The sequence below is a fragment of the Gracilinanus agilis genome, chromosome 4 (assembly GCF_016433145.1).
Source record: "Gracilinanus agilis isolate LMUSP501 chromosome 4, AgileGrace, whole genome shotgun sequence".
Lineage (NCBI taxonomy): Eukaryota > Metazoa > Chordata > Mammalia > Didelphimorphia > Didelphidae > Gracilinanus > Gracilinanus agilis.
Window position 1 is genome coordinate 491,011,563 of NC_058133.1, and position 23,540 is coordinate 491,035,102.

Here is a 23,540-nt window from a genome sequence, read left to right on the forward strand (position 1 = left end):
CGGGCGGGCGGCGCGCGCTGCCCCCTCCCTCGCCCCGCCCCGCCCCGCCCCGACCGACCGACGGACCCACACACAACTACAGACACACACACAGCCCCACACTGACTGACTGACACACGCACGCACGCACGCACGCAGGCGCACACACCCAGCCTCCGCCTTCCCCTCCCATCCGGACGGCTGTACGGCGGCTCGCAAGGGAGAGAAGGCGCGAGCTCCGGGAGGGCGAAAAAACGCGGAGTGGGGAGGCGAGGCGCATGCGTGGCTGGGACGGCCCGGGAAGGTGAGTTCAGTTCATCCCGCCGAGGAGCTCGCTAGGTGTGCGATCTTGCATGCAGGCCGGCCTTCGGGACTAGACCGACTCCTCAGCCACCTCGGACGCAATGGAACTTGGGCTCCTTCACTTTTTACCTGGGAGTGTGGTGGGGGTGGGGCGGGGCAGGCGAGAGCGAAGCTCTCGGTCAGCGCTCCTCCAGTTGACCACTCCTCCCGCCGCGCTTCACCCGGAACGTCCGGAGACCTACTCTCACCTTTCTGTGCGCGTGGAACCTGGGGGATCTGAATTCTTCCCCGCTAGGGCTTCGACGAGCCTCTCGAATGGAAGAGACTGGGAAACCTCCCCCACCCCTTCCCCCTGTAGCCCATTGGGCAGATGCCCGAGATCTCACCCTGCATGGGATTCCGAGCCTGGCCGCAGGCCGTGGGCTCCCACCCGCAGGCATGCGGCTACAGTGTAATCTCGTGCAGGGCTCGCTTCTTTGTATCCATCCTCAGCTTAGCCCGATGCGGTTAACCGAAGCAGATGCGGTACGGAGGACCCGTACTGAGGAGCGCAAGGTGCAAAACCTGGCAGAATTACTGGCAGGCCACCATTTTACACATCTTGACCTATGAGAATTAAGAGCGGCTCGATTCTGAAAACATTGAAGTGCCCTTTGTGTGGGAAGCCGATTCCAGTGAGTGATAGCGGTGGCAGGAGTTGGCTGTCTCCTGTGAGCTTACAATCATAAGGGGAGGGACAGTGTACAAGGACACCTGGAGGCTGCGGGATGCTCTATGAGAATTTTCCTTGAGCAACTCATTTCACTCGAGATTCAGTTTCCTCATTAAAATGATGGGGTAGATGGCCTCCAAGGTCCCTTCCAGCTTTAACTCTGTGACCTTATGTTATAATATAGGATGTGAGAGGGTTGGGACCTGTGACCATGGTAAAAAAAGCAGTTCTGACATCACAAAGATCACTTTCATCTTGAGGGCTTCTCATAATCATTTCTCCCTCTCATGCCCCCCTGATCCAGGGTTTCCCTTAGAAATAGCAAAATCTCGCTCAAAAAAAACCCCAAAACAACTAAGCCCCCCCCCAAATGGGGAAAGAGCTCAGTCCATATTTCATCAGACTAATAATTAGTTGTCGATATACAATGTTACATTTAACTCCACTCTTAGGGAGAGATGGTTGGTCTCTGGTTGTCTCACATTCCCCATGGGTCTGTATAGCAAAGTCTGGGTCTTTCCTTCAGGGTTTTTTCTTTCCTTTCTGGGCTGCCTTAGGATGAAGATCGATCTTTCCAAAGAAGTACAGCTCTTGGTAGGTTGTAGGATCATAGATTTAGAGGGAAAAGAGACTTTAGAGACCAGTATTTCCATGTCCTGCTCTATGTCTAAGGGTTGGTTTCTTCTTTCTCCCCCATCTTTCCTGCTGTGACTGTCCCTTACCCTCCATCTGCCTCAGTTTCCTTAATGGGAAAGTGGAGACAATAATATCTCCCTGGGTTGTTGTGAAGATCAAATGAGATAATATTTATGAAGCGCTCTGCATGGCGTCTGGGCCTTTGGAGGCGTTCTGTAAACCGTAGCTCTTATGGTTGTGTTCTGTTAAATCACTGCAGTTCCCAGAGGGATGCCCTGGCTTTGCTCAATGCCTAAGTCTCTTCCTAATGCTCTGTAACTCTGTCTGACCCAGGCTGGCCCTCCTTTCTGCCTAGGGTGCCACAGACATGTGCGCTCAGCACTGCATCTCCTTGGCTGATGTTCGGAAAGCTCATTCGGAGATCAGAGACATCATCCACGTCACCCCCATCCTCACAAGCTCTACTCTGAATCAGCTGGCTGGCCGGAAGCTCTTCTTCAAATGTGAACTCTTCCAGAAGACGGGGTCCTTTAAGGTAAAGCCGAGCCCTCTCCTAGCCCCAGAACTCCCAGATCTGCTCCCTCCCCAGACCCCCATAGATCCGAGTCCATAATTCTTGTGGCCAGCACGTCATCTTGGACAAAGGTGATGGTTTCTATTCCTCCCAGAAAAGATTGAATCCTGCCTCCTTCCTGGGCCAGAAGTCCTTCTGAAATACAGGGGAAGGAAATGGAAGTGTCCTCTGAGAGGCAGCACGGTGGTCAATGATTCAGAGCTGTGCTTGGCCATGGGCTAACAGACTTAGAAAGCCACCAATCCCTAGGATCTATGGTATCTCATGTTTTTATTTGTTTTGTGAAACATTTCCCAGTGACACTTTAATCTGGCTTGGCATCAGACCTCTCTGCTCTAGGCCCCTTATTTTACAGCTGACAAAATTGAGAACCTAGAGAGAGAGAAAATAGAAAATTAAGAGCTGGAAGGCACTGTAAATGCCATCTAGTCCAATTCCCCTCCTTTTACAGGTGAGGAAACAGAGGCAGGGAGCCAAGATGATCCTAGGTCATCCATGTGGCAAGCAGTGGAGATGGGAATACACTCTAACTGTATCATTCTTTCCATTCTACCACTGATGTACAAGAAGTGCAAAAGAAATTACCCCAGGGGGCAGCTAGGTGGCTAAGTGGGTAGAGCTCTGTGTGTGTGTGTGTGTGTGTGTGTGTGTGTGACCCTGGGCAAGTCACTTACCCCATTACCCAGCCCTTATTGCTCTTCTGCCTTGGAGCCAATACACAGTATTGATTCTAAGCTAGAAAGTAAAGGCTTTTAAAAGTAAAAAAGAAATCACCCCAGAAGTGTGTGTCAGAAAAGGAATTAGTTCAAGGGATAGTATGGCATAGTGGATTGGAGTCAGGAAGACCTCGGTTCAAATGTTTCCTGCCTTATGACACTTAACAGATAAATGATCCTGGGGACATCAAGTCTTGGTGCCTCTCTTTTCTTACCTGTAAAATGAGGGAAACAAAACGAGATGACTAATCATGTTTGTCCCAGCTTTAAATCTTTGCTCTTCCTCTCTGGGCCTCAGTTTTCACAGCTGTAAAATGGTCCTAGTGACCTCTAAGATCACTCCTTCCAGCCCCAAATCTCTGACACTAACTATGTAGCAAGAGTAAAGAGTGGACGGACAGCCAAGGTGTTTCTTTGGGAATGTCGTTGGCATGTGAAGGACCTGAGAGGTGGAAAACCTCTCGGAGGCTGGAGTAATAGAAAGAGCTCCCAGCCATGGAGACAGGAGAGTTCTGTGTTCAAATCCCCGCTGAGGCACTAGCTGTAATCATTTCTACTTTTTGAACCTGTTTCCTTATCTCTAATTGTGAAGCTGTGAATATGAAAAATAGTGGAAATGCATTAGCTTGTAGAGCAAGCTTGTGGGTTTGAATTTAAAGGTCCATCTCTAAGGATTTTATGGCCCCTCCGAGGGTCCCTGGCCTGGGAAGGTTCAAGGACTGACTGCAGCCAAAGCAGCCAGAAACAAAGATGCCATCTCCGCTCTTGAGATTGCATCCTATGAGGGTAGGCAGCATCGATCAATTAATCAGCAATCGTTAGGCACCTCCTGTGCATGGGGATCCAAAGACAAAAACAGTGCCACTGTCCCTGATCTCAAGGAGCTTTCCTGGTGTCAGGGCAGGTGACAGCAATCCCTCGACAAGCATGCATTCTTCCTTGCCTCCTGTGTCCCTGGCATAGTGCTAGGCACTGGGGGATCCCTCCTCTCCAGGAGTGCCCTCATTCTGATGAGGAAGATAGGAAGGACATCGATCAGTAGTGACGATGGAGAAAGAGACATAAGACGTTAGAGGGAAGCAGGGGGACACAGAAGCCTCATGCAGCCTGGGGACTTCCAAATAGGACTGGAAGGCAGTGTCAAGGGGCACCACCCCATCAGGAAGCAGCCCAGAATGCAGAGCAAACAGGGGGAACACGACCTGCCCCCCTCCACCCCGAGCTAAGGGACCCTGAAACTCTTCCCTCACTCTCCCCCGTCCAGTAGAGGCATTCCCAGCCCTTAGGGGCAAGGTGGAAAACGGCTGGAGCCAGGCATTCTAGAGGCTGTGCCCCTGGTCTTCAAGATGAAATCCTCCCTACTGGACCTGGCTCAGGGGCAGCAGGGAAAAAAGGAGGCAGGAGCACGGAGAAGTCCGACTTGTGGAAGAGAAGCCCATTCCTGGGAAACACAAATATAGTGAGAACCAACAAATAATAAGACAAAACAACACTCAAGACTGAATGGGGCAGAGGATCAGAGATTCAGAGCAGGAAGGGGCTGCAGAGTCACTGCATGGATCTCCTTCTCTCCCGATTTTACTTTTGAAGAGATTTAGACCCAGAGACTTTCAGCAACTTGCCCAGGCCCACACAGCCAGACTGTATCAGGGGTAAAAGATGAACAGAGGTCTTCTAAGAGGACCAGTTCTGTACATGAAGCCACACTACCACTAAAACACTCATGGTAAGATTTTTTTTTATGAAACAGAAAGCTTGTCAAGAGTCAGAAGTTCTGGGTTCAAATCCTACTTTGGTCCCTTACTACCTGCATCTGAGTCTGTTTCCTCTTCTGTATAATGAGAGAATAAGACGAATTCCTGAATCAGTTCAGGATTTTTATCTTGTTAAATGACCATTTGCTAACAATTTATCTTGGGTGAGACATCCTCTCCAGGCCTGTTTCCTCCTCTCTAAAATGAAGAAGCCTCATTAGACCTATAGCAAGTCCTGCTTCTAAAAGCCATATAGTGGCCCTGTGACAGCATGCCTCATTCTCCTCCTCAGTATAACCTTAGGAGATTAGAAGCCACTAGTAGTACAGTGGATAGAGTGTCAAGCCTAGAGTTGGGAAAGCTCATCTTTCTGAGTTCAAATCTAGCCTCAGATGCTTACTAGTTGTGTGACCCTGAGCAAGTCATTTACCCTATTTGCTTCAGCTTTCTCACCTGTAAAATGATCTGCAGAAATGGCAAACCATCTTGGTATCTTTGCCAAGCAAATCTCAAATGGGGTCATGAAGACAGATCTGAAAGGACTGAGTGACCAGACCAGTGCCAAGAGGAAGGGGTGAATTGGGAGGGGGCACACAGGGACCAGGGAAACAAGAAGCCACTCCCAGTCTGCAACCTTTGCAGAAGAATCCATCCCTGTTCTCCTCCCCCCCTCCCCCCATTAGAATGACCCCTTCCTTATTCCCATGCCTTGAACATTTTAGATCTTGGACCACAGCTGGGGTTTCATGATGTCCAAAGAGATTTAAAGAGTTGCCTGGGGCATTGAGAGGTTCAGGGTCCCACATTAAGCCCCAATGCCACACTGCTCTCTACAGTCAGTGCTTAATAGACATCTAGAAATTAGATAAGGTGCAGCTGGGTGACTCAGTGGACTGAGAGACAGTTCTAGAGATGGGAGGTTCTGGGTCCAGATCTGGACTCAGACAATTCCTAGCTAGATGACTCTGGGCAAGTCGCTTAATCCCAATTGCCTAGCCTTAAAATTGATACTAAGACAGAAGGGTTTTAGAAAAAATAAATATCAGTTCTATAGACTCTTTCCTAGTCTCTATTCTGTTTGTGTGGACAGCTAGCTCTTGGCTCAGACATGAGACATATTTCTTGGTGCCTTTAGATCCGAGGTGCACTCAGTGCTATCCGGAGCTTGACCTCCGCCACATCAGGAGACCAGAAGAAACCCAGAGCCGTGGTCACTCACAGCAGTGGGAACCATGGCCAGGCGCTCAGTTTTGCAGCCAGATTGGAAGGTATGATGGACTGTTCCCATCTGGGCACTTGGACAGAGGGCTGGGTGTGGAGTCAGGCCAAACTCTGATCCCACCAAAGTGGAGATAGTCCTAGTACCTTTTTGCCTCACTCCAGAGCATTGTCAAGAAAGTATATTTAAACCTCTTGGTGCCAGAAGAGAGAGAGTGGTCACTAAATGTCACGGTGCCATTATTTCCTGTGCTCTAGAGGGGAACCTGAGTAGGAGTTTCTAACAGTTCTCCCCTCCACCTTTATAGCTATATGTCAGCTCCCCCCAAGAATTGTAAACTTCTTGAGAACAGGGTTTCATTCTTCTTACTTTGTGTCTCTAACATTGCTTGGTATACAGTAAACACTTAACAACCCATATTGATGTTGGACTTAATGAGACCTGAGTTCAAATCTTGCTTCTCATACTGACTCCCAATTGCATGACTTTAGTTTAGGTATGTCATGCAATCTCTCTGAGCCTCAGTTACTGATTTCTCCAGGGAGGTGATGGATGTGGCATAAATTTGCCAAATCTAAAGTCTTATATGCCAATACCAGGTATTTCCAGCCAAAGAGAAATGCTGATTAATTGAAGGACCCCAAGTCTCATCTTGTGCAAACTGGTTCCTAGAATCCTAGATTTTGAGCTGGAAGAGGATTCTTGGCTTTCTTGCATCCTGGATCTCTTCTCAGAATGTTTTAAATTCCTAAGTACACAGGTTTACCAAGGGGACCAATTCTGTTGAAAGTTCAAGTTCACAGACCCTGGGTTAGACAAGGATTCAGGAGCCCAACAAGGCTGAAAAACTAAGAACTAGGATTTGAGCCCAGGTTTTTCACATGCTTCTTCCTCCAAGGACTATGGGTGTTTCTTTTCTCAGGAATTCCTGCCTATATTGTGGTCCCAAGAACAGCCCCTTCCTGTAAGAAATCAGCAATCCGGGGCTATGGAGCCACCATAGTGGATTGTGAGCCCAGTGACGAGGTAGCCAGTGCCATTGATTTCTTTTCATGTTTGTGTGTTTGTTTTGCCATCACCAATAAACTGAAGGTTGCCTTTATGGTCTTTCTAACTAGTCAAGAACAACCGTGGCAGCAAGAATCGTGAAGGAAACCGAAGGAATCATGGTACACCCCAACCAGTCCCCAGCTGTGATGGCTGGCCAGGGCACGATTGCTCTGGAAGTGCTGGAGCAGGTAAGGAAGCCTCAGTCTCTCTCTCTCCCCCCCCACCAGGCCAGGGACTTTTCCTGAGTAAGCCAGAAGCTGATATGGGTTGTTCCCAGCTTGATGACCCATTTATTCATCACTAGCTATAAGCAATCACTTTCTCGGGTAACCAGGGATATGTACCTGTGAAAGTTTAGCCTTGTCATGTCTACTTTGCATTTTTACTACCACAGGTTCCTACAATGGATGCCCTGGTGGTTCCCGTAGGGGGTGGAGGGATGATCTCAGGAATAGCAGTTACAGTCAAGGTAAGACACATCCCTTTCTGTCACCAAGGTAACAAAAATGAAAACAAGCCCAAGAGGCCTCCTTTTAGCTCCATATTCAGTGTTGGAGGTCTCAATCATAATTAAATAACATTCCATAGCCATTCCCCAGGTCTGCAAAGAAAATGGTGGGGAGGTAGAGAGAGCCACTTGGTAATGCTGCTGAGAAAACTGGAATTGGGAATTAGTGGAATCTTGTTTTGGAAAACAGCCCCGGCCAATAAGAGCTACAGAAAATTGCTCATTCTCCTTTAACCTAGTGATTTTGCTGCCAGGATCACATACAAGATATTGTTGGAAGAGGTAAATCCCTCCACAGAAACAGTGGCATTCTAAGAAATATTCTTCTATAACTTAAAGTAGCTGAAGCAGTCATGTGAAAGAGAATTAACACATTCCCCCTACTACAAGGCATGAAAAATACAAATCAAAAATCAACGGGTACAGCTAGGTACCAGGCCTGAAGCTGAGGTCCTGACTTCAGACCTGACCTCAAGACACTTCTAGTACTGACCCTGGCATTGCCTAGGCCTTACCACTCTTCTGCCTCCAAGTCAATATCAATTCTAAGACAAGATAGTTATGGGTGTTTTGTTTTTTTAATGATGAAGAATAATATTCACACAGCCTGAAACCACTTTCACTTGAAAATTATTAAAGGTGACTAAACCTAGAAAAATGAGTTTAATTCTAGATGGCCTTCCTTTTAGCAAAGTAGGTACTGAATAGCTGTTTGCAAGTTGAGGCCCGTGGGTAGTTTCATCTATTTGAATTTATGTTGGCATTGGTTCCTCCTGCTCCCCAATTCCCTCCCTTGGCCCCTTACAATTTTTTCTTAATGCAAAGGGCTGAGCATACCTCAGAAAGGCAGCTGCTGCCTGTTGGCAGTGAGCCCTGAGCTCCACTCTGGAAAAAACACACAGAAGTGACTTTAGCTAAGTTCTAGCTTGCCTATCCCTTACTGGAGCTCACTTGTACTTTACCCTCAGGCCAAGCCCCAAAAACAAACCCAAAAGAGCCCACCCACGTGGCAATGTGCTTTATTGTCGCTTCTGTCCACGTGAGGGCCCTTTAGAGGATCTGGGCACAAACGGGGACAAAGGCTGGCTGTTCTGGTGCTGTGCCTGGTATCAGATGTCTCGTGCTCTCCTGGCAGGCTTTGAGACCAGACGTGAAAGTGTATGCTGCGGAGCCCTCCAACGCAGACGACTGCTTCCAATCCAAGCTTAAAGGGAAACTAACCCCTAATCCTTCTCCACCAGACACCATAGCAGATGGGGTTAAATCAAGCATTGGCACCCACACTTGGCCTATCATAAGGGATCTGGTGGATGAAGTCTTCACTGTCACCGAGGATGAAATTAAGGTGAGAAAACAGGGGAGCAGAGGGAGGCTAAGGCTTGGCAGAGGCACTGGACTCATCTTGAATGAGTCACTTGCTTCCCTCTGTAAAACAAGGGTGTGGGCAACTAGGGGACCATGGAGGTTCCTGAGTGGGTAGAGAGGTTCAGTGTCTGGCTCACAGGGAGTTTCCAGGGGAGCAGGGGCAGAAGGGACGGCACACAAGACACAGAAACACAGCAGGCCACGTAGCACCTGCGCCCCTGCTCAACACTGGCTTTTCTCTTCTTGGTCCACAGCACGCCACCCAGTTGGTGTGGGAGAGAATGAAACTTCTCATCGAGCCCACGGCCGCATTGGGAGTGGCGGCGGTGATGGGCCAGCAGTTCCAGGAGAGGATGCCTGCTGCACGAGACATCTGCATTGTGCTCAGTGGGGGAAATGTGGACCTGGCAGCTCTGAGCTGGCTGAAGTGATCAGGGTAAGGGGGCTCACCGACGTCTGAGCTGTTAAGAGAGGCCTTTACTAATCCCTGCCCAGCCCAGGCTTTCTCCCTCCAATCTCTTTCCTTCTAGAGATCTGCTTAATACCAGTGTGGCAGCAAAATGACACAACTGGCTGAGCCCAGGCACTTTGTCAAGCCACACTTAGAATCCACCCCCAGATGGCCCTGAGGCCCCTCCACAGCTCACACCTGCTCCTAAGGCTCACTCACACCCCTTGTCATAAGCAGCCCTCACTGCATGTCCACCTCTGGCCCTGGGGAAGTTTCATCTTTTGACCAGGGTGTGGGCTCTGGCACGTAGGGATCATAAGTCCATTTAGGGAAGACACGTTTGTACAGATTCATCAACACAGTGTCCTGAGATTTCAGCTGTCCATCAAATGTGCACTTCATATGGCCATGAGTGCCTAGAAAGAAAAGAGCAAACTCAGGGAGACAGTCACCTCCACCTCTGCCTCCTCTTCTGTAAAAACTGGGGAGAGGCAGGCCTCGAGGGCTTCTGAGGTCCCTTCCGGCCCTACAAGCTCACACAAGCAGCAGAGCGTGGGCATTCCTAGACAGACACCCTGTGGCGGGTTGCTGTCAGGAGCAGATGTGGGAATTCCACCCCACCCCCCTCTGGCCCCCCAGTGTTAAATCTAACCCCATCCCAACATGGCATGTTTCCTTCCAGGAACCAGCTCTCTGGAGCAATCTGGGAGGGACCAAGTTCTGAAGCCAAAACCTTCTTACCTAATGGCTCCTTGATGTGTCCTCTGCGGCCCCATTTTGTCCTCAACTCCACTGGTTTAAACCACAGCACGTCCTCTGACATTAAAAAACAATCAACAAAGAAGCATTTAGTAAGCATCATCTCTTATGTGCCAGGTGCACGACTACACAGAATACAAGGGCGCTGGGGACAGGTAGGGGGAGACAGGAAATGGAGTGCTTCTACCTAGCTTTGAAGGAAACGAGGCAAAAGCAAGGAGGTCAATTTGGCTAGGTGAGAAGGCACAGGAGACCATGGTCACCTCAGACATTCAATCGCAGAACCTCCAAGACTAGAAGGGGACTAGAGTATCCCTGAGAGAAGAGCCAGGCAAGGCCTTATTCTTGCCAAAACCCTCACCCCCAGGCATCCACTTAAGTCGTCGGTGACAACCCTCCCCACCAAAACCCCCAACAAACCAAGGCTTTGTACCCAGAGGCTACCAGCTTCCTTACTTCCTTCCCCCTGCCACCTACCTCTGTTAAAGAACATGTAGCGGACTACTGCCATCTTGGTTAAGATTTTGAAAGGATGTCCACTCAGCACAAGTCTCTTGATGACCATCCTGTCTGGATCCACTGACAGGAGAGACCCCGTTGCAATGAGGTTGTGCTTGCCTAACAGGGATGGGATGCAGGAAAATCATTTCAAGAGTCACCATGAGTTTAGCAACAGAAAAAGGCAACTCACAAATGGCAGGGCTTCCCATCTCCCCTGTCCATCATTCCCAGAGATAAACAGAAGGATTAAGGCACCCATGCCTCCTGCTTTTTATACTTCTGTGATCCCTGCAGAGCTTTCATCAGTCCTCCCCAAGTACCCATCCTATAGACAGGTTCAGACCCTTGGGAAGCTTGTGCCACTGGCTAGCCCTTGAGGATGAGGAGAGGTAGAGAAGATCACATTGTCCCTGGCTTTGCCTTTTCCCTCTAATAACCATTTGTCCTCATCTAAGGGAGCTCCCCTCACCCTGCAGCTGCCCTTCAAACTCCAGCTTACCATCGGGTGTCTGTCTGAAGAGCAGCACTGAGGCTGGAGGGAAGGTAATCGGGGCATAAACAGTAACCACCAAGGCCATACCAGGACGAAGAAACCGCTCAGCCTTGTGTTTATCCGCTAACACAGAAGGAAAAAAAAACCTTAAAATTGCATCTGGGGCTCAGGAAAAGGTGAGCATGCACTCCAAAAGCAGCACAGGCCTAGAGAAAAAGGGGGAGTGGTTCATTCACAGCCCCCAAAAGCCTGTACTTCCCAGGGCTCTATGCAGGCAGCTTCCCCCAAATAAATTCCAAAGGACCCAAGTCCTGCCCTGGAGATTTGGGAATTGAGGAAGAAGCTCATGCACCAACAGGCTGGATTTTTTTTGCTTTCTGACTTTGACCCGCTCACCTCTGTGGCCTTGCCCCCATTAGTGACCATTCTGTTCCTATGCCTGCAAAAATTATTTCCCCATCTATGGATCTCAGTTTTCAAGTTATTTCAATTCATCTCCACAGTCTCTTGTTTCCAGACCCTGTTACTAGAAAGAGGCAAGTATGGTAGAAAACTGGACCCACTGACCTGGGGGATTAGGGAACAGCAGGTCAAGAAAAACTGGATCATATCTCTTTATAAACTTATTCTTTTATCCTGAGAAAGTCACTTAACCCCAAAGCCTTAAGGTCCAAGGATAATAACAATGGTGGTCATAAACATTTCCTAAGACTGTGGTGACAATCCAATGAAATAACACATGGGATACATTCTGCACACTTTAAAACACTATGCTGTCAGCTACTTATTATTTAGAGCCACAAAGGCCTCAAAAATAATCCGAGTCCAGCAACCCTGGAATACAGCCAATCACCCAATAGCAGACCTGCAGTGTGCTGGGAGTACAGAGGAGATGCTCGGAAGCGCCGGAAGCCACAATGGAAGATCATCTCCTCTTTGGATTTCACAGGCTCCAGGTTGCCAGGGTGTCTTCTCACTACCATATTCAGCACTGACATCTGCAGGGTCAGGAAGGAAGACAATCAGGGATAAAGAAGCCTATAACTCTATGAAACCCAGGAGATGAACCAGTGAGCAGTGTAGAAGCCTACACACAAGCTCCCAGGCTGAATGCCCCTCCACTCTCTCTCTCCTGCCCACCTTAAAAATCAAGGCCTAGGAATCCATTCCCAAGTCATCTCCCCCTAGGGGAGGTCCAACAAATGCTCCTGAGTGGCACTGGGGTTCTTGTGTTGCCAGCCTCTCACCACAACTGCTCACAGATACTCTGGGACCCAAATATGCTCAGCCCTCTGGCCTCCACCCCTTGCTTTTGCCCCTGGAACCTCTGCACTAAAGGGCCCAGCTGGTGCCCCCCATTCTCCCTATTGCTGCTAACAGGCTAGGCAGGAAGGTCTGACTTTCTGGAGCGCGTGTCTTTTAAAAATGGTACCACCTCACAACAGTAGATATAAACCCAAAATTTTAACTTAAGAAGAGGCCTCAGAGCCACATTGGATGTAGCATCACTAAGATGCTTCAGACAGGTTCAGACATTCTGGCAAAACCATCATTGGCTTCTCCATTCTCCTTAAGTCAACTAGCTCTAACCCTAACTACAAAATCTATCTGAAGCCCTAGAAAGGGAGCCAGAAGTACCTAGTAAAAGGCTAGCCATAGGGAATAGCAGACCTTCTCCATCTCCTAAGGATACTCACCTTCTGTTCATGTGGTAAAAGAGAAAACATGACCAAAGGTACCCCTTGCCTAAAGCTCTCGACCACTGAGGCAGGAACTCCACAGACATGCAGGGTCACATACCAGCCAACCTGCCAAGAAAAGCCCAAGAGTCAAGCCCAGTATTGAGCCGAGGTCACCAAAGTGGGTGCAGCTTAGCAACAAATCTAGGCAAGCACTCTCCACCTGCCACTCCCGCCGAGCCACCCTGGCTTTTTGAGAAGCTTCAGAGCTTAATGGGGATGCATCACACAGATGTCTCAGTCAGGTTCAGACATTTCAGCCAACATCATGAGCTCCTCCTCCTCCTCCTCCTCCCTCCATCCTAAGAGTGCTCTAGGCACTCTTGGTGAGAGCCACTCCTTCCTAAAGAAGCACTGGCAAGGGAAAGACTAAACCTAAGGAAAAGGTAAGATGTACCTCAGCCCCTTCAGACTCCTCTTCCTCAATCTCCTTAAAGATCCGTTTCCTAGTTCTGGAAAAGTCCTGAAACTGAAAGATCCGAGCATAATCCTGGGGTAAATTTTCTTTGGGATCCCATGGAGATGTGCGGAAGCTCTTGAGGCCTCTGTACTTCTGAAATCTGGACACAGAAATGTCAGAGAAATAAATCAGAATGGCTTCATGGAACCTGTCTAGATTTCACCTTCATTCATAATCCATCTTGGCCTAAAGATGAAAATCCAAATGGAGAATGAATTCCTCAACCGCTTTCCAAAAAAATCCAAAGGAAGAACTTAAACCAAGTCTATACTCATCAACCCCAAGGGGGTGCCTCACTAAAATAGCTTCTTTCACAAACAAACCCAAAAATGCTCATCCTGACAACAGAGATGTTGGGCAAGTCATTTAACCAATAATCATTTATTAAGCATTCACTAATGTGTTTTGTTAAGCACCAAGGGATAAAGAATGCCTCCCCCCCACCCCCCACACCAATCCCAAACCTCAGATCTCAAGGAGCATAAAGAATGCCTCTAATGGAGAGGATAACACACAAACAATTCAGCACAAACAGTATTTACTGGATAAGCTAGAGATTATCTCAGCAGGAAGGTGCTAGTAAAGGGAGATGGGGAAAGGATTCTTCTTGTAAAAGAGAAGTTTTAAATTCTGATCTTCCCATTCTGGATTCCTTTTCCACAAAACCAGGCCCTAACTTCCTTCAAGTCCCAACTTTTCCATGAAACTTTCATTTCAGTCAACAACAACCTTTCCCTTCACTAATTCACTACAAAGGGACCAGACTTGTTCTGTTAAGCCTCAGGAGGACTAAGGAAAATCACCAGTGCAAAGAGGCAAGTCAAGGCTTGGTCGTCTTCATAATCCACATGTTCTAAAGTAAAAGGGTGGAAGGCTGACATGGGTTACAGTAGATGCCTGCAGAAGTCCCTTGCCCCTAGGCCTTAGAGGCTCAGAGCTCTAAGAACTAGAAGAGATTTCCAAGACTATCCAGTTATACTGGAGGCCAGCATGGAGAGAAGGACCAGACCTGTCATGTCTTTGCAAAGGGAGCTCCCAGAGGAGGAAACTCCCTCCAACTATCATATCTGATATTATCTCTGTACCTAAGAAGTCTTAAGAGCTGCATGGAGAACTATGATGAAATGCATTGCCCAGGCTAACACAGCCAGAAGGGGTCATACAGGACTTGAACTCAAGTCTTCTTGACTCTAAGGCTGGCTTCCTAGGTACCGTGCCACTCTGATTACGAGTTGTGACAGGATACATGTTGCTTCTGGCAAACAAGAGCCAACTAACCGGATCCTTGCTGCTACATCCCTGGGAGTGTCTACTTCATCTGGAAACATCTCATCCAGTCTCTCCTGCTTATATTTCTCCAGCATTTGTTCCTCAGCCTCTTCATCAATCTTCTCATCATACTGATCATCTTGAACAGATTCTCCTACAGTCATGGTCTCACATTCTTCTTCACTACCCTCAGCCTGGAAAAGAGGAAGTTTCACCTTGAATAAGGGACCCAACTTTTCTGGCCCTTGGTTTCCTCATCTGTAAAAGGGGGGTAAGAACTGTAGGATGGAGGCAGCAGGGAACAATCACCAGGGAAGACCTATCACATCCTGTCTTTGTGACCCCAAGCAAATGGTATGACATCTCAGGGCTCTCTATGAGGCAGAGAAGTTACTGGCCAAGCCTGGTCAAGAAAACATCCTCATCTGATAAAGCCTGAGCTCAAGTCTCTATCCCTCACTACCAGGTCTGACCCATCTCACAGGACTAGTATTCACATGCACAAAGGATTCTGTGGATGCCAATTCTCATCCAGTATGCCAAGGATCTGTTTTCATCCTCATGGGTCTTTCCAGAATTGGAAAGTAGAATTGGAGATAGCAGTCCTTGACCAGGAGGAGCCTCTTCCAATTTTAACTAGTCCTTGGACAACCAACCCTAAGCCCCATTCACCTATCTTCCTTGTCAATTCCAGTCTATATTAGAGTTCACAGAAACAAAGTGGACCTGGCTTGGTAACAAAAACAGAATTATCAAAAAGCCCCACCAACCCCATAGGCTTTGGCCTTGCTCACCTCTGAATCTTCCCCCTCCATGAAATCTTCAGCAGCTTCATCCTCATCTTCATCCTTGTCCTCATCCTCATCACTGCTGCCCTCATCATCCTCATCCAAAATCCATTCAGCCTGGTAACTAGATGTTCCTTTGGGGACCTTCTTCACCATCTTGGTTCTTTCCTTTAAGAAATCTGTCAAATCCATTCGGTCAGAGACAATACAGGGATTTGTTTTACTTGGCTATGCATTTTTGTTATAAGGCTCTTTTTCTGTTATATGAAAGAGTTCAGATGAAAGAGAAAAATAAATGCTTGTCTATTTAAAAAATGGAAAAAATGTTAAGGCAAGCAAAAACAAACAAACAAACAAACAACTGACTTATGACCTAAGGGGGTACCTCCCTCTGCCTCTTACCTAAGCTCAGTCCTTTCTGGTACAGCCCCAAAGCTAGCTCTCTCTCTTCTAACCTACAGACAAAACAAAATCCTCCTCAAAAGAAAATTCAGCCACTACTGAGACGGCTTCATTTTCAGTTGGCACCAGCAGGTGGTTAGTCAGACTACAACCTCCTATGTTCCACCTAGGAAGACCCTTCCCCTGACTCCACATTTGCCCTCACCAGAACCAAACTGACAAAATGATTCACAGAGCAAGGAAGTGCCTCCAAGACACCAAGCCTGGCTGCCTTCCCTGTAGGACTCTCATTGGAGCAATTACCAAAGGAAACCCAGGGTCCCAAGGAGAACAAATAACCAAAAAGGGCACCAACCATTTGCCTCATTTAGCTCCTCCTCAGTGGGCCAGGTCTGTTCCCCCTCCATAGGATCTGGAACAACCTCTGACTGGAGAGATTCCTGTCGAGCAGGGTCTGCTCTTACTAAGACCTTGAGGTCTTCCTCCATCTCAGTTGCCCCATCAGCATCCACACCTTCCACCTGAGAGAGAAGTGCGCATGGTTGGTCAGTCAGGTCCTTTGTTACTGAGTACAGCATGGGCATTATGCCCCCAAACACTACACATCAGAACCAGGCTGTCCAACACGTCCCATTGAGGCTAGAATTCTCCACACTGATTCCCTAGCTGCCATCTTACTCCCTTACACTGAAAGCCCACAACTGACCCTGTGCTAGCAAGGTGGACAACCTAGTGTGCTTTTAACATTCATTCTCTTGGGGCAACTAGTAGCACAGTAGAATCCTGAGCTTGGGAATCCGCAAGATTAGAATTTGAATCATGACTCACATGATTCTGTATAACCCTAGGCCTCCTTCAATCTCAGTTTTTTTACCCTTAAAATGGAGACAATAGTACCCAATTTCCAAGGTTGTTATAAAGATCAAATAAAATAACATATGCAGAACACTTCGCAAACCTTCAAGGACCATATAAATGTTAGTTATTATTCTAAGGGTTAATTTCATAATAAAGTCAAATCTCAGAGTTATATTCAACCTTGCCGAAAGAGGGTCAAGGCCTCATCTGTCCAATCTCTAACAGGGCAGAGAACCCTATTGATTAACACAACTCAAGTTATTTGAAGTCTCTAATCTAACCTCTAGTCTATCTAACATGTAGCTATCACGCTAATCTCCTTTAGAGGCTGCTTTTCTAAAATACAGAATCTAAGGAGCCTGCTTATAAACTTTCAATGGCTCTTCAGGTGCTAAGCCATCACGTCGGCCTAGTTTCCACGTACCTCAGCAACCTCTGCCTCTCCTCCACTATTTCCCACTACATACCCACTACTTCTGTAAGGCCAGTGTCCTTGCTGGCATGTGGACATACCCATTCATCCTTGCATCTTTCCCTTTATCCCTGTTATTCCTCTCATCTGACATATCCTTCCCTCTTAACACAACATTAAACTCCTTGAAGGCTAGCCTACCACCTCCTTGACTTTGAAAGCTATGACTTTAGTACTGCTCAAAATCAACTTTGTTTTTTGGGTCACAATTACATTATTTTTCATACATATTACATTATAGCCACATTACATACCTGATTCACACTGAATTTCAGTCTACTAAAATTCATAGATTTTTTTTTTTCAGATCAACTGCTACCTGACTGCTGGGAGCCCCTCAGAGAAATAAGGGCCTCCATCAGGGTCCATCGAGTCAATATAAACAGCAAAGCTTTACATTGCTCCCTATTGTCTGAAAATCAGGCCACCCAATCAGACCCCTCTGTGTGATTCTCTTCTGATGAACACTTATTATTATTAAATTATTATAATTATATTTTTTTGGATAGCCTCATCTTTTAGTATAGATATAAAATTTCTTTATAGAGATCCAGTTATAGAATTCTCCTTAATACTCTATAATCAACCAGCATTTAATGAGTTAATAACTACACCCTCAGTGAAATAGTAGGAGCTGCTTTTCCCGATGTCTCAAGAGCTCAAAGGACACAGCATGGCAAAATACTCTCACTTCATTTTCTCACAATGAATTTAACCCTATGAAACCAAAACATTCCCACACTTTACTACTTCCCCCCATTAGACTTGTCCCCCTGAATTTGGGGGTTCTCACACTCTAATCCACTTTTGAAATATGTTAAAGATTCTTTTTATGAAAATAAAACTTAGAGTTTTGGTAGCCTTGGGGCATGTTTCATCTCGGCGTAATCTATATGTAGAAAATTGTTAATGTGCCAATTTCACCAGTATAACCTTGAGCTCTTCTATATTTTGAATTTGAAATGTAAATTTTCCCAGCATTTGTGTGACTGTGAGAGAAAGGTATAAAAATAAAGATTTGCAGGAAGTCTGGAAGAATAGCTTCTGGAAATCCACTGTGTCTCTGACTCTTCTTTCTTATCTAAACCGTGACCCTTTCCAGACCCCTCGAGCTGCTGGCTGGCTTCCAACACTTGACCATGCCCTTAACCCCTCCATCTGATGATTTCAGCTCTCAGTCATGACTTGGATAACAGCACGGATGAATCCTTAGCCCATTTTCAGATGGAACATAATGAAATAAAAGGACTTATATTAAGCATCAACTATGTGCCAACGTTGGTCTACAAAGTTGGCTGTAACTAAGACTCTCAGTAACAATAACAACAAAAAGTAAAAGAATTAAAAAACAAGTGCTGGGTGGCTCAGTGGATTGAGAGCCAGACCCAGAGACTGGAGGTCCTGGGTTCAAATCTGGCCTCAGACACTTCCTAGCTGGGTGACCCTGGGCAAGTCACTTAACCCCCATTGCCTAGCTCATACCACTTCAAAATAAAAAAAAAAAAAAAAAAGTGCTGCCAGCTTTCTTGGACACCAGCAATCTCTTGCAGATATAGCCCACTCTGTGATATCACACACCTGCATGGCCATGTCCAGGCCTTTCCTAGCTTTAATCACTCTGGGATTTAGAGGGAAAGGGTCTGCAGGTGCATCAATCTGCTTGATCTGGAAATCACCATGCCCAACAAGATGCAGGAGACGGTTTACATCAAGAGTCTGCCCACGGACATAGCCTGACACTTTCAAGGTGCCCACCAAGCTGCTTTCTTGGTTGGGGACAAAGTCAGCAGCATGGGCAAATAAGTAGGCACGCCTGTCTCGGAAGGACAGATGCCTCTGCTTCTGGTTAGCCAACTGTCGCAGGAGCAGCACAGCATCCTGCTGAGTATCCAGATGGAGTAATCTGTCCCCAGGAAAACGTTTCTCCAAGGCCTTGCTCAGCTTCTTCTTGGCTTCTGCTTGTTTCTTTGGGAGAAGGCCCCCAACTCCTTGAATGGCTAGAGCTGGGCACAAAAGAAACAGACTAGTAGTTAGGGAGTCATAAATACCCATTAAAATGAATGAACCGGGGCAGCTGGGTAGCTCAGTGGATTGAGAGTCAGGCCTTGAGACGGGAGGTCCTAAGTTCAAATCTGGCCTCAGACACTTCCCAGCTGTGTGACCCTGGGCAAGTCACTTGACCCCCATTGCCCACCCTTACCACTCTTCCACCAAGGAGCCAATACACAGAAGTTATGGGTTAAAAAAAAATTAATGAACCAATCACTTTATAATAGGCATATTAAGCACTGAGCCCAACACAAAGGTGGCAGACAGGGTCTTGGGATGATATCCCATAAACCAATGGGTAACTAGCCTTCCAAAAGAGGATCCTATCCCCCCATTCTAGAGACTAATAAACCCAACCCACTTACAATAGGTAGGAAGTCCTTGGGCAAAGAGGCAAGAGAGGCAGTAATCTCCTGTACTGTCCCAACCTTCCACTGGATCCAGGATGAAAAGGATAGTATCTGCCACTTTGGCCAAGTCTAACATGGTATGGAGGTCCCCTAGATTGAAAAGGTAAAGTCAACCATGGAATCAGCAGGACTACATAAGTACTCTTATACAAAAGTATAAAAGAATACTAAATACATTAGCACATAACCATCGAGGACAGCTCAGCTTAAACCTCTTTCCTTGAACTTTCACCCACCTGACTTTGCAGATGTAAAGAACCATCGATGCTTTAGCTGAGGACAGAGCAGCATGAAGCCAGGTGCCCCAGCCTGCTCCACCACAGGGACAACCCTGTTGTCTGTGTTCTGGAGCAGCAGCAAAGCCTCACCCAGGGAAACCCTCTCATGCAGGGGCACCACCAGGACCTGATGAGGTGGCCCATCCTTGCTGCCCAGTTGCCGCTTCTCTGCTAAAACCTGAGGATAAGAAAGAGAGGCAGGTGGGCACTCTAGAAGTAGGTTAGCATGCCATTTCCCTCTCATCCTCTGTATTTATTCTACCCCAGGAGGACCATAAGATTTAAAGACTACCTAATCCAACCTGAATAGAAACTAAGAAAAGGACTTGTCCCACATCTCCCAAGTAGTGAATAGCAAAGCCAGGATGACAACCCAGATTCTCCAACCCTTAAATTCAATGTTACTTGGCTATACTGTATTGTCTTCAAAGGCATCTCGAATTTTTACTCTATGTGCTAGGAACAGCTCCCAAGAGATCTAGATGTTCCATCCATAAAAGTGGAATGTTCTCATTCCAGGGTAGGTCCTATTCATCAACTGCTATCAAGGACCTCTGTGTCAGGCATTATGATAGAACAAAAGTGAACACTCCCTACCTTCAAGGAGCTTATGTTCTCTAAAATATTGTTGACAGGAAGGAGTCAGCACTAAATAATGAAGTGGGGGTGGGGGCAATCCAAGAAAGGCTACAGGTAGCAGTACTTGAGCTGAACCTCTCAAGCAGTACTTGAGAAAGTGATATAGGGAGGCACAAAAGGTTTCTGAGCGAGAGAGTTTCACACTTATTTCTGAGGAAAATTATTTTGAAAATAGTGAAGAGAATGGATTGAGACAGGAAAGACTGGAGACAAGGAGATCAAGGCAACAGTTTAGACAAAAGAGGAGGGCCTGAACCAAAGCAATGGCCATGTGAATGAGGGCAAAAACTAGTAGATGAGAGATACTATGTTAACACCAACAAAACTCAACAACTGATTAATATGCTGGGGAGGAGGGATGAGGATGAAGAACCAGGACGTTTCAATCCTGATTCACTCCAAGGAGGAGTTATGCTCTCTCTCCCCCTCCCCCTCTATAGAAAGCTGGTTCCATAACTTCAAATTCCCCCATTATCTCCTCTCTAAATGTCCCACTGGGAGGGGGGAAGAGTAATTTTTCTAAACCCTTATATTCCATCTTAGAATAATTATTGCGCATTGATTCCAAGGCAGAAGGGCAATGGGGGTTAAGTGACTTGCCCGGGATCACAAAGGTAGGTAGTGACTGAGGCCACTTTTAACTGAGGGCTTCCTGTCTCTGTATTTGGTTCTCTATCCACTTAGCTGCCTATCAGAAGCCCTCCCGGGTTTTAAAGAGAATGCCAACTAGCTTGTGGGTTGGAATAGGTACTTCTGAGGTCCCTTGCAGTTGAGATTTGGGGAACACCAGGCTTGGAAGGCTGACCTGAAATGACCAAGGGTAGAGGGGAAGGGAGAGAGGAAGGTTTCTGTTCTCCCTCCCCAACCCCACGCTGGGCCTGGATCTTTCTCTTTCTGGGCAGCAGTCTGGGCACGTGCCCTCCCCTCCCTCCCTCAGCTTCCCCTCCCGAGGCCTCACCGCCTCCTTCTTCTGCTTCCGGAGCTGGCTAGCCCGGTGCCTCTGGTCCACTCGACTCAGCTCCTTTCTCGCCTTCTTGCTCAGGACTTTCACCGCTACTCGACCTACAAGGCAGAGCCGGGGTCGTGAGCCACGGCCCCTAGGGGACCTGAGGCAGGTCAGGAGAAGCCGATAGCGCAGGGCTGAGGAGATTACGGCGGAGAAAGGCCTCCTGCGCAGGCCAGGCCGGGGAAAGGGCTAAGCCGACCCGTCCTCCCATCCGCTCCAGGAGTCCCCTCACCTTTGCCGTCCCGTTGAGCGGCGCTCCGGCCCCGGTGCCGCCCGCCCTTGTGAGCCTTATTCTGCTGTTTAAGCGGGCCGGAGCGATGAACTGCCATCTTGCCTCCACGTGCGTGGAAAAGCTGCTTCCGGTTCCAAGCCAAATGCTTCCGGTTCCGCCCGCATATAGGGATGTATGGGTGGGAATCTCAGTCTCTGGGTGGGGCTTCGCTGGAGAGGGGCGGAGTTTCCCCAGTCTCAGGTAGCTCACGCCGTAGCCATAGGGGACCGGCAGTGTTGGGCTTTAAAAGGGAGAGTCCGATCGAGTGCCCGGAGGAGTAGGGTTTGATTGTTTGCTTGATTCCAGCGGGAGTGCCCATCTTCAGTTGGAGAGGCAGATTGGCCTCAGGAAAAGGTCGCTTTCCCTTGTACCTGGGGAGCCCTCTCTGAGCTCCCTGCCCAGGACTGCTTTGTTTCTGCAGTCTTTGGTTTGCCAGCCTGGAACTATTTGTAATTCCTCACTTTCACTCGACCATCCCCTCGCCCTGGGGCCCTAAGTGCTTCAAGAGCCAGCTCCTCAAATTTTCCCTGGTGGGACTGGTAACATTTCTGCAGAACTCTCGGGAGAACCAGAAGGGCGTTGGGAGGTGATCTCATCACCATTATCAAGAATATATTAAGCGCCTGTTATATGCCAGGCATTGTGCACACTGATACCAAAAGGCAGACAAAAAAACAGTCCTCCCAGTTTTATAGATCTTCACTTCACTTCACTTCACTTCACTTCACTTCACATAAAAAAAAAAAAAAAGAATGAAAGAAAGAAACGGGTCGGGGTAGGGGGCAAACGCTCTTCAGCCTAGGCTCTTCTCCCTTAATTTCTGAAGTTGGATCTGAAGTAAGTGGCACAGATTTGAACCAAATCCCTTAACCTCAGTTTCCTCCTTTGTAAAGTGGGCTGAAGTCTCTTCTCGTACAAAAAAAAATAAAAATAAAAATAAAAATCCTGTGCCTGTCCCACCTCCGGCCAAACTAAGCCGAACTTGATTCCAACACCCGGAGTTTGCAACCCTGAGTGGGGCTCCCCACCCCAACAACTGTGAATTGTATACCCATGGTGCACGCTCTGGAACGAATCTGGAAGCAGTCAAGTCGATCAACATTTATTAAGCATCTACGACGCGCCAAGCACTGTGCTAAGCGTGGCGGATGCAATAAAACTAAAAAATAAAAATAACCTAACTGAGGAAACTACATGCAATCAACTCGGCCCAAAAAGGTACAACCTGAAAGAGATCAAATTAGAGATCATTTCAGAGAGAAGGCAGAGGAGTTTTATTAAAGGCGAGAGGCGGAAAGAGCAATACCTATTTAATCTATTGCCCGGATCCCCAGTCTCCCGGCGGAGGTGCTTAACCAGCCTTTTGGTAGTCCTGCTTGACTAAGGCCCCGCCCAGATTCCAGACTAGCACTCTCCTAGCCCGGAAAGACTAATACAGCGGCCTTGGACCCTGCGGCAGTTGCGGGGTTCGAGTTAATGCGTGCTCCTCTCCTGTTGCTTAAGCCCTCGAACTGGTCTCGATCCCTGGTGGGAGAAATCTTTCTACTTGGGCTGCAGTCGCCCTTAGGAGCCAGCTACTTTTCCGTCGGGTGAAGGGTCTCCCTTCTCTCCTCAAGCCTCCCATTTCCCGGACTGGGGAGGGGGTGGGGGCACGGCTGCATTCTCCACTCCTCCCGTGTTAGTGGGGGTGGATGGCTAGAGGGCCCTTCCAATGAGCCAGGCGCACGCCCTCCCGGTTGGGGGTGCGGGGGTGGGCGGGGGGAACCCGTTGCCATGGCGGCGGCTGCTAGATGGCAAGGCGCTCCCTGGTCAGCCCTCCCCGCTTCCCCCGCCCCAGGTAGGCGCTGCCTACCCCTCCCGCCTCCCCAAGCCCCCCCCC

General features: G+C 47.9%; 3 protein-coding genes and 2 non-coding genes across 7 annotated transcripts in view; 1 reads left to right on the top strand and 4 right to left on the bottom strand.

The window, feature by feature from the left end:
* The window catches only part of SMG6 (SMG6 nonsense mediated mRNA decay factor), a 191,253-nt gene extending 190,531 nt beyond the window's left edge, over window positions 1-722 (bottom strand). The window contains exons 1-3 of the mRNA XM_044675604.1: window positions 531-722; window positions 145-314; window positions 6-24 (exon numbers count right to left, since the gene is read on the bottom strand). Coding sequence (XP_044531539.1) covers window positions 6-24; window positions 145-314; window positions 531-722 — 381 coding nt within the window. The remainder of the gene's footprint in view (window positions 1-5; window positions 25-144; window positions 315-530) is intronic.
* Window positions 261-10,111, top strand: SRR (serine racemase). 3 transcript variants are annotated; one of them, XM_044672970.1, is made up of 10 exons: window positions 809-956; window positions 1,552-1,588; window positions 1,986-2,165; window positions 5,810-5,942; window positions 6,816-6,919; window positions 7,012-7,131; window positions 7,338-7,412; window positions 8,587-8,796; window positions 9,071-9,252; window positions 9,950-10,111. In XM_044672970.1, exons 2-9 carry the CDS (start codon window positions 1,553-1,555, stop codon window positions 9,245-9,247), a joined length of 1,035 nt encoding a protein of 344 aa, XP_044528905.1. In that variant the 5' UTR covers window positions 809-956; window position 1,552; the 3' UTR covers window positions 9,248-9,252; window positions 9,950-10,111. The 3 variants fall into 3 exon arrangements, with proteins under 3 accessions (XP_044528908.1, XP_044528905.1, XP_044528906.1); XM_044672973.1 differs by lacking the exons at window positions 809-956; window positions 1,552-1,588 and adding an exon at window positions 261-283 and having other exon boundaries at window positions 1,964-2,165; XM_044672971.1 differs by lacking the exon at window positions 809-956 and having other exon boundaries at window positions 1,566-1,588; window positions 1,964-2,165.
* On the bottom strand, window positions 9,260-21,719 carry TSR1 (TSR1 ribosome maturation factor). Its single transcript, XM_044672969.1, has 15 exons — window positions 21,623-21,719; window positions 21,343-21,446; window positions 19,704-19,923; window positions 19,423-19,557; window positions 18,583-19,011; window positions 16,034-16,192; window positions 15,274-15,455; window positions 14,498-14,676; window positions 13,157-13,319; window positions 12,718-12,828; window positions 11,886-12,018; window positions 11,027-11,143; window positions 10,504-10,644; window positions 10,009-10,083; window positions 9,260-9,683 (listed from the first exon to the last, which is right to left on the bottom strand). The coding sequence occupies exons 1-15, from the start codon at window positions 21,717-21,719 to the stop codon at window positions 9,508-9,510; spliced, it is 2,421 nt and encodes an 806-aa protein (XP_044528904.1). The 3' UTR covers window positions 9,260-9,507.
* LOC123248256 lies at window positions 12,490-12,584 on the bottom strand. The gene has a single exon (XR_006506324.1). It is a non-coding gene; the product is annotated as a small nucleolar RNA SNORD91 family (small nucleolar RNA).
* Window positions 12,950-13,040, bottom strand: LOC123248257. Its single transcript, XR_006506325.1, has one exon. It is a non-coding gene; the product is annotated as a small nucleolar RNA SNORD91 family (small nucleolar RNA).
* Window positions 21,720-23,540: the final 1,821 nt, after the last annotated feature.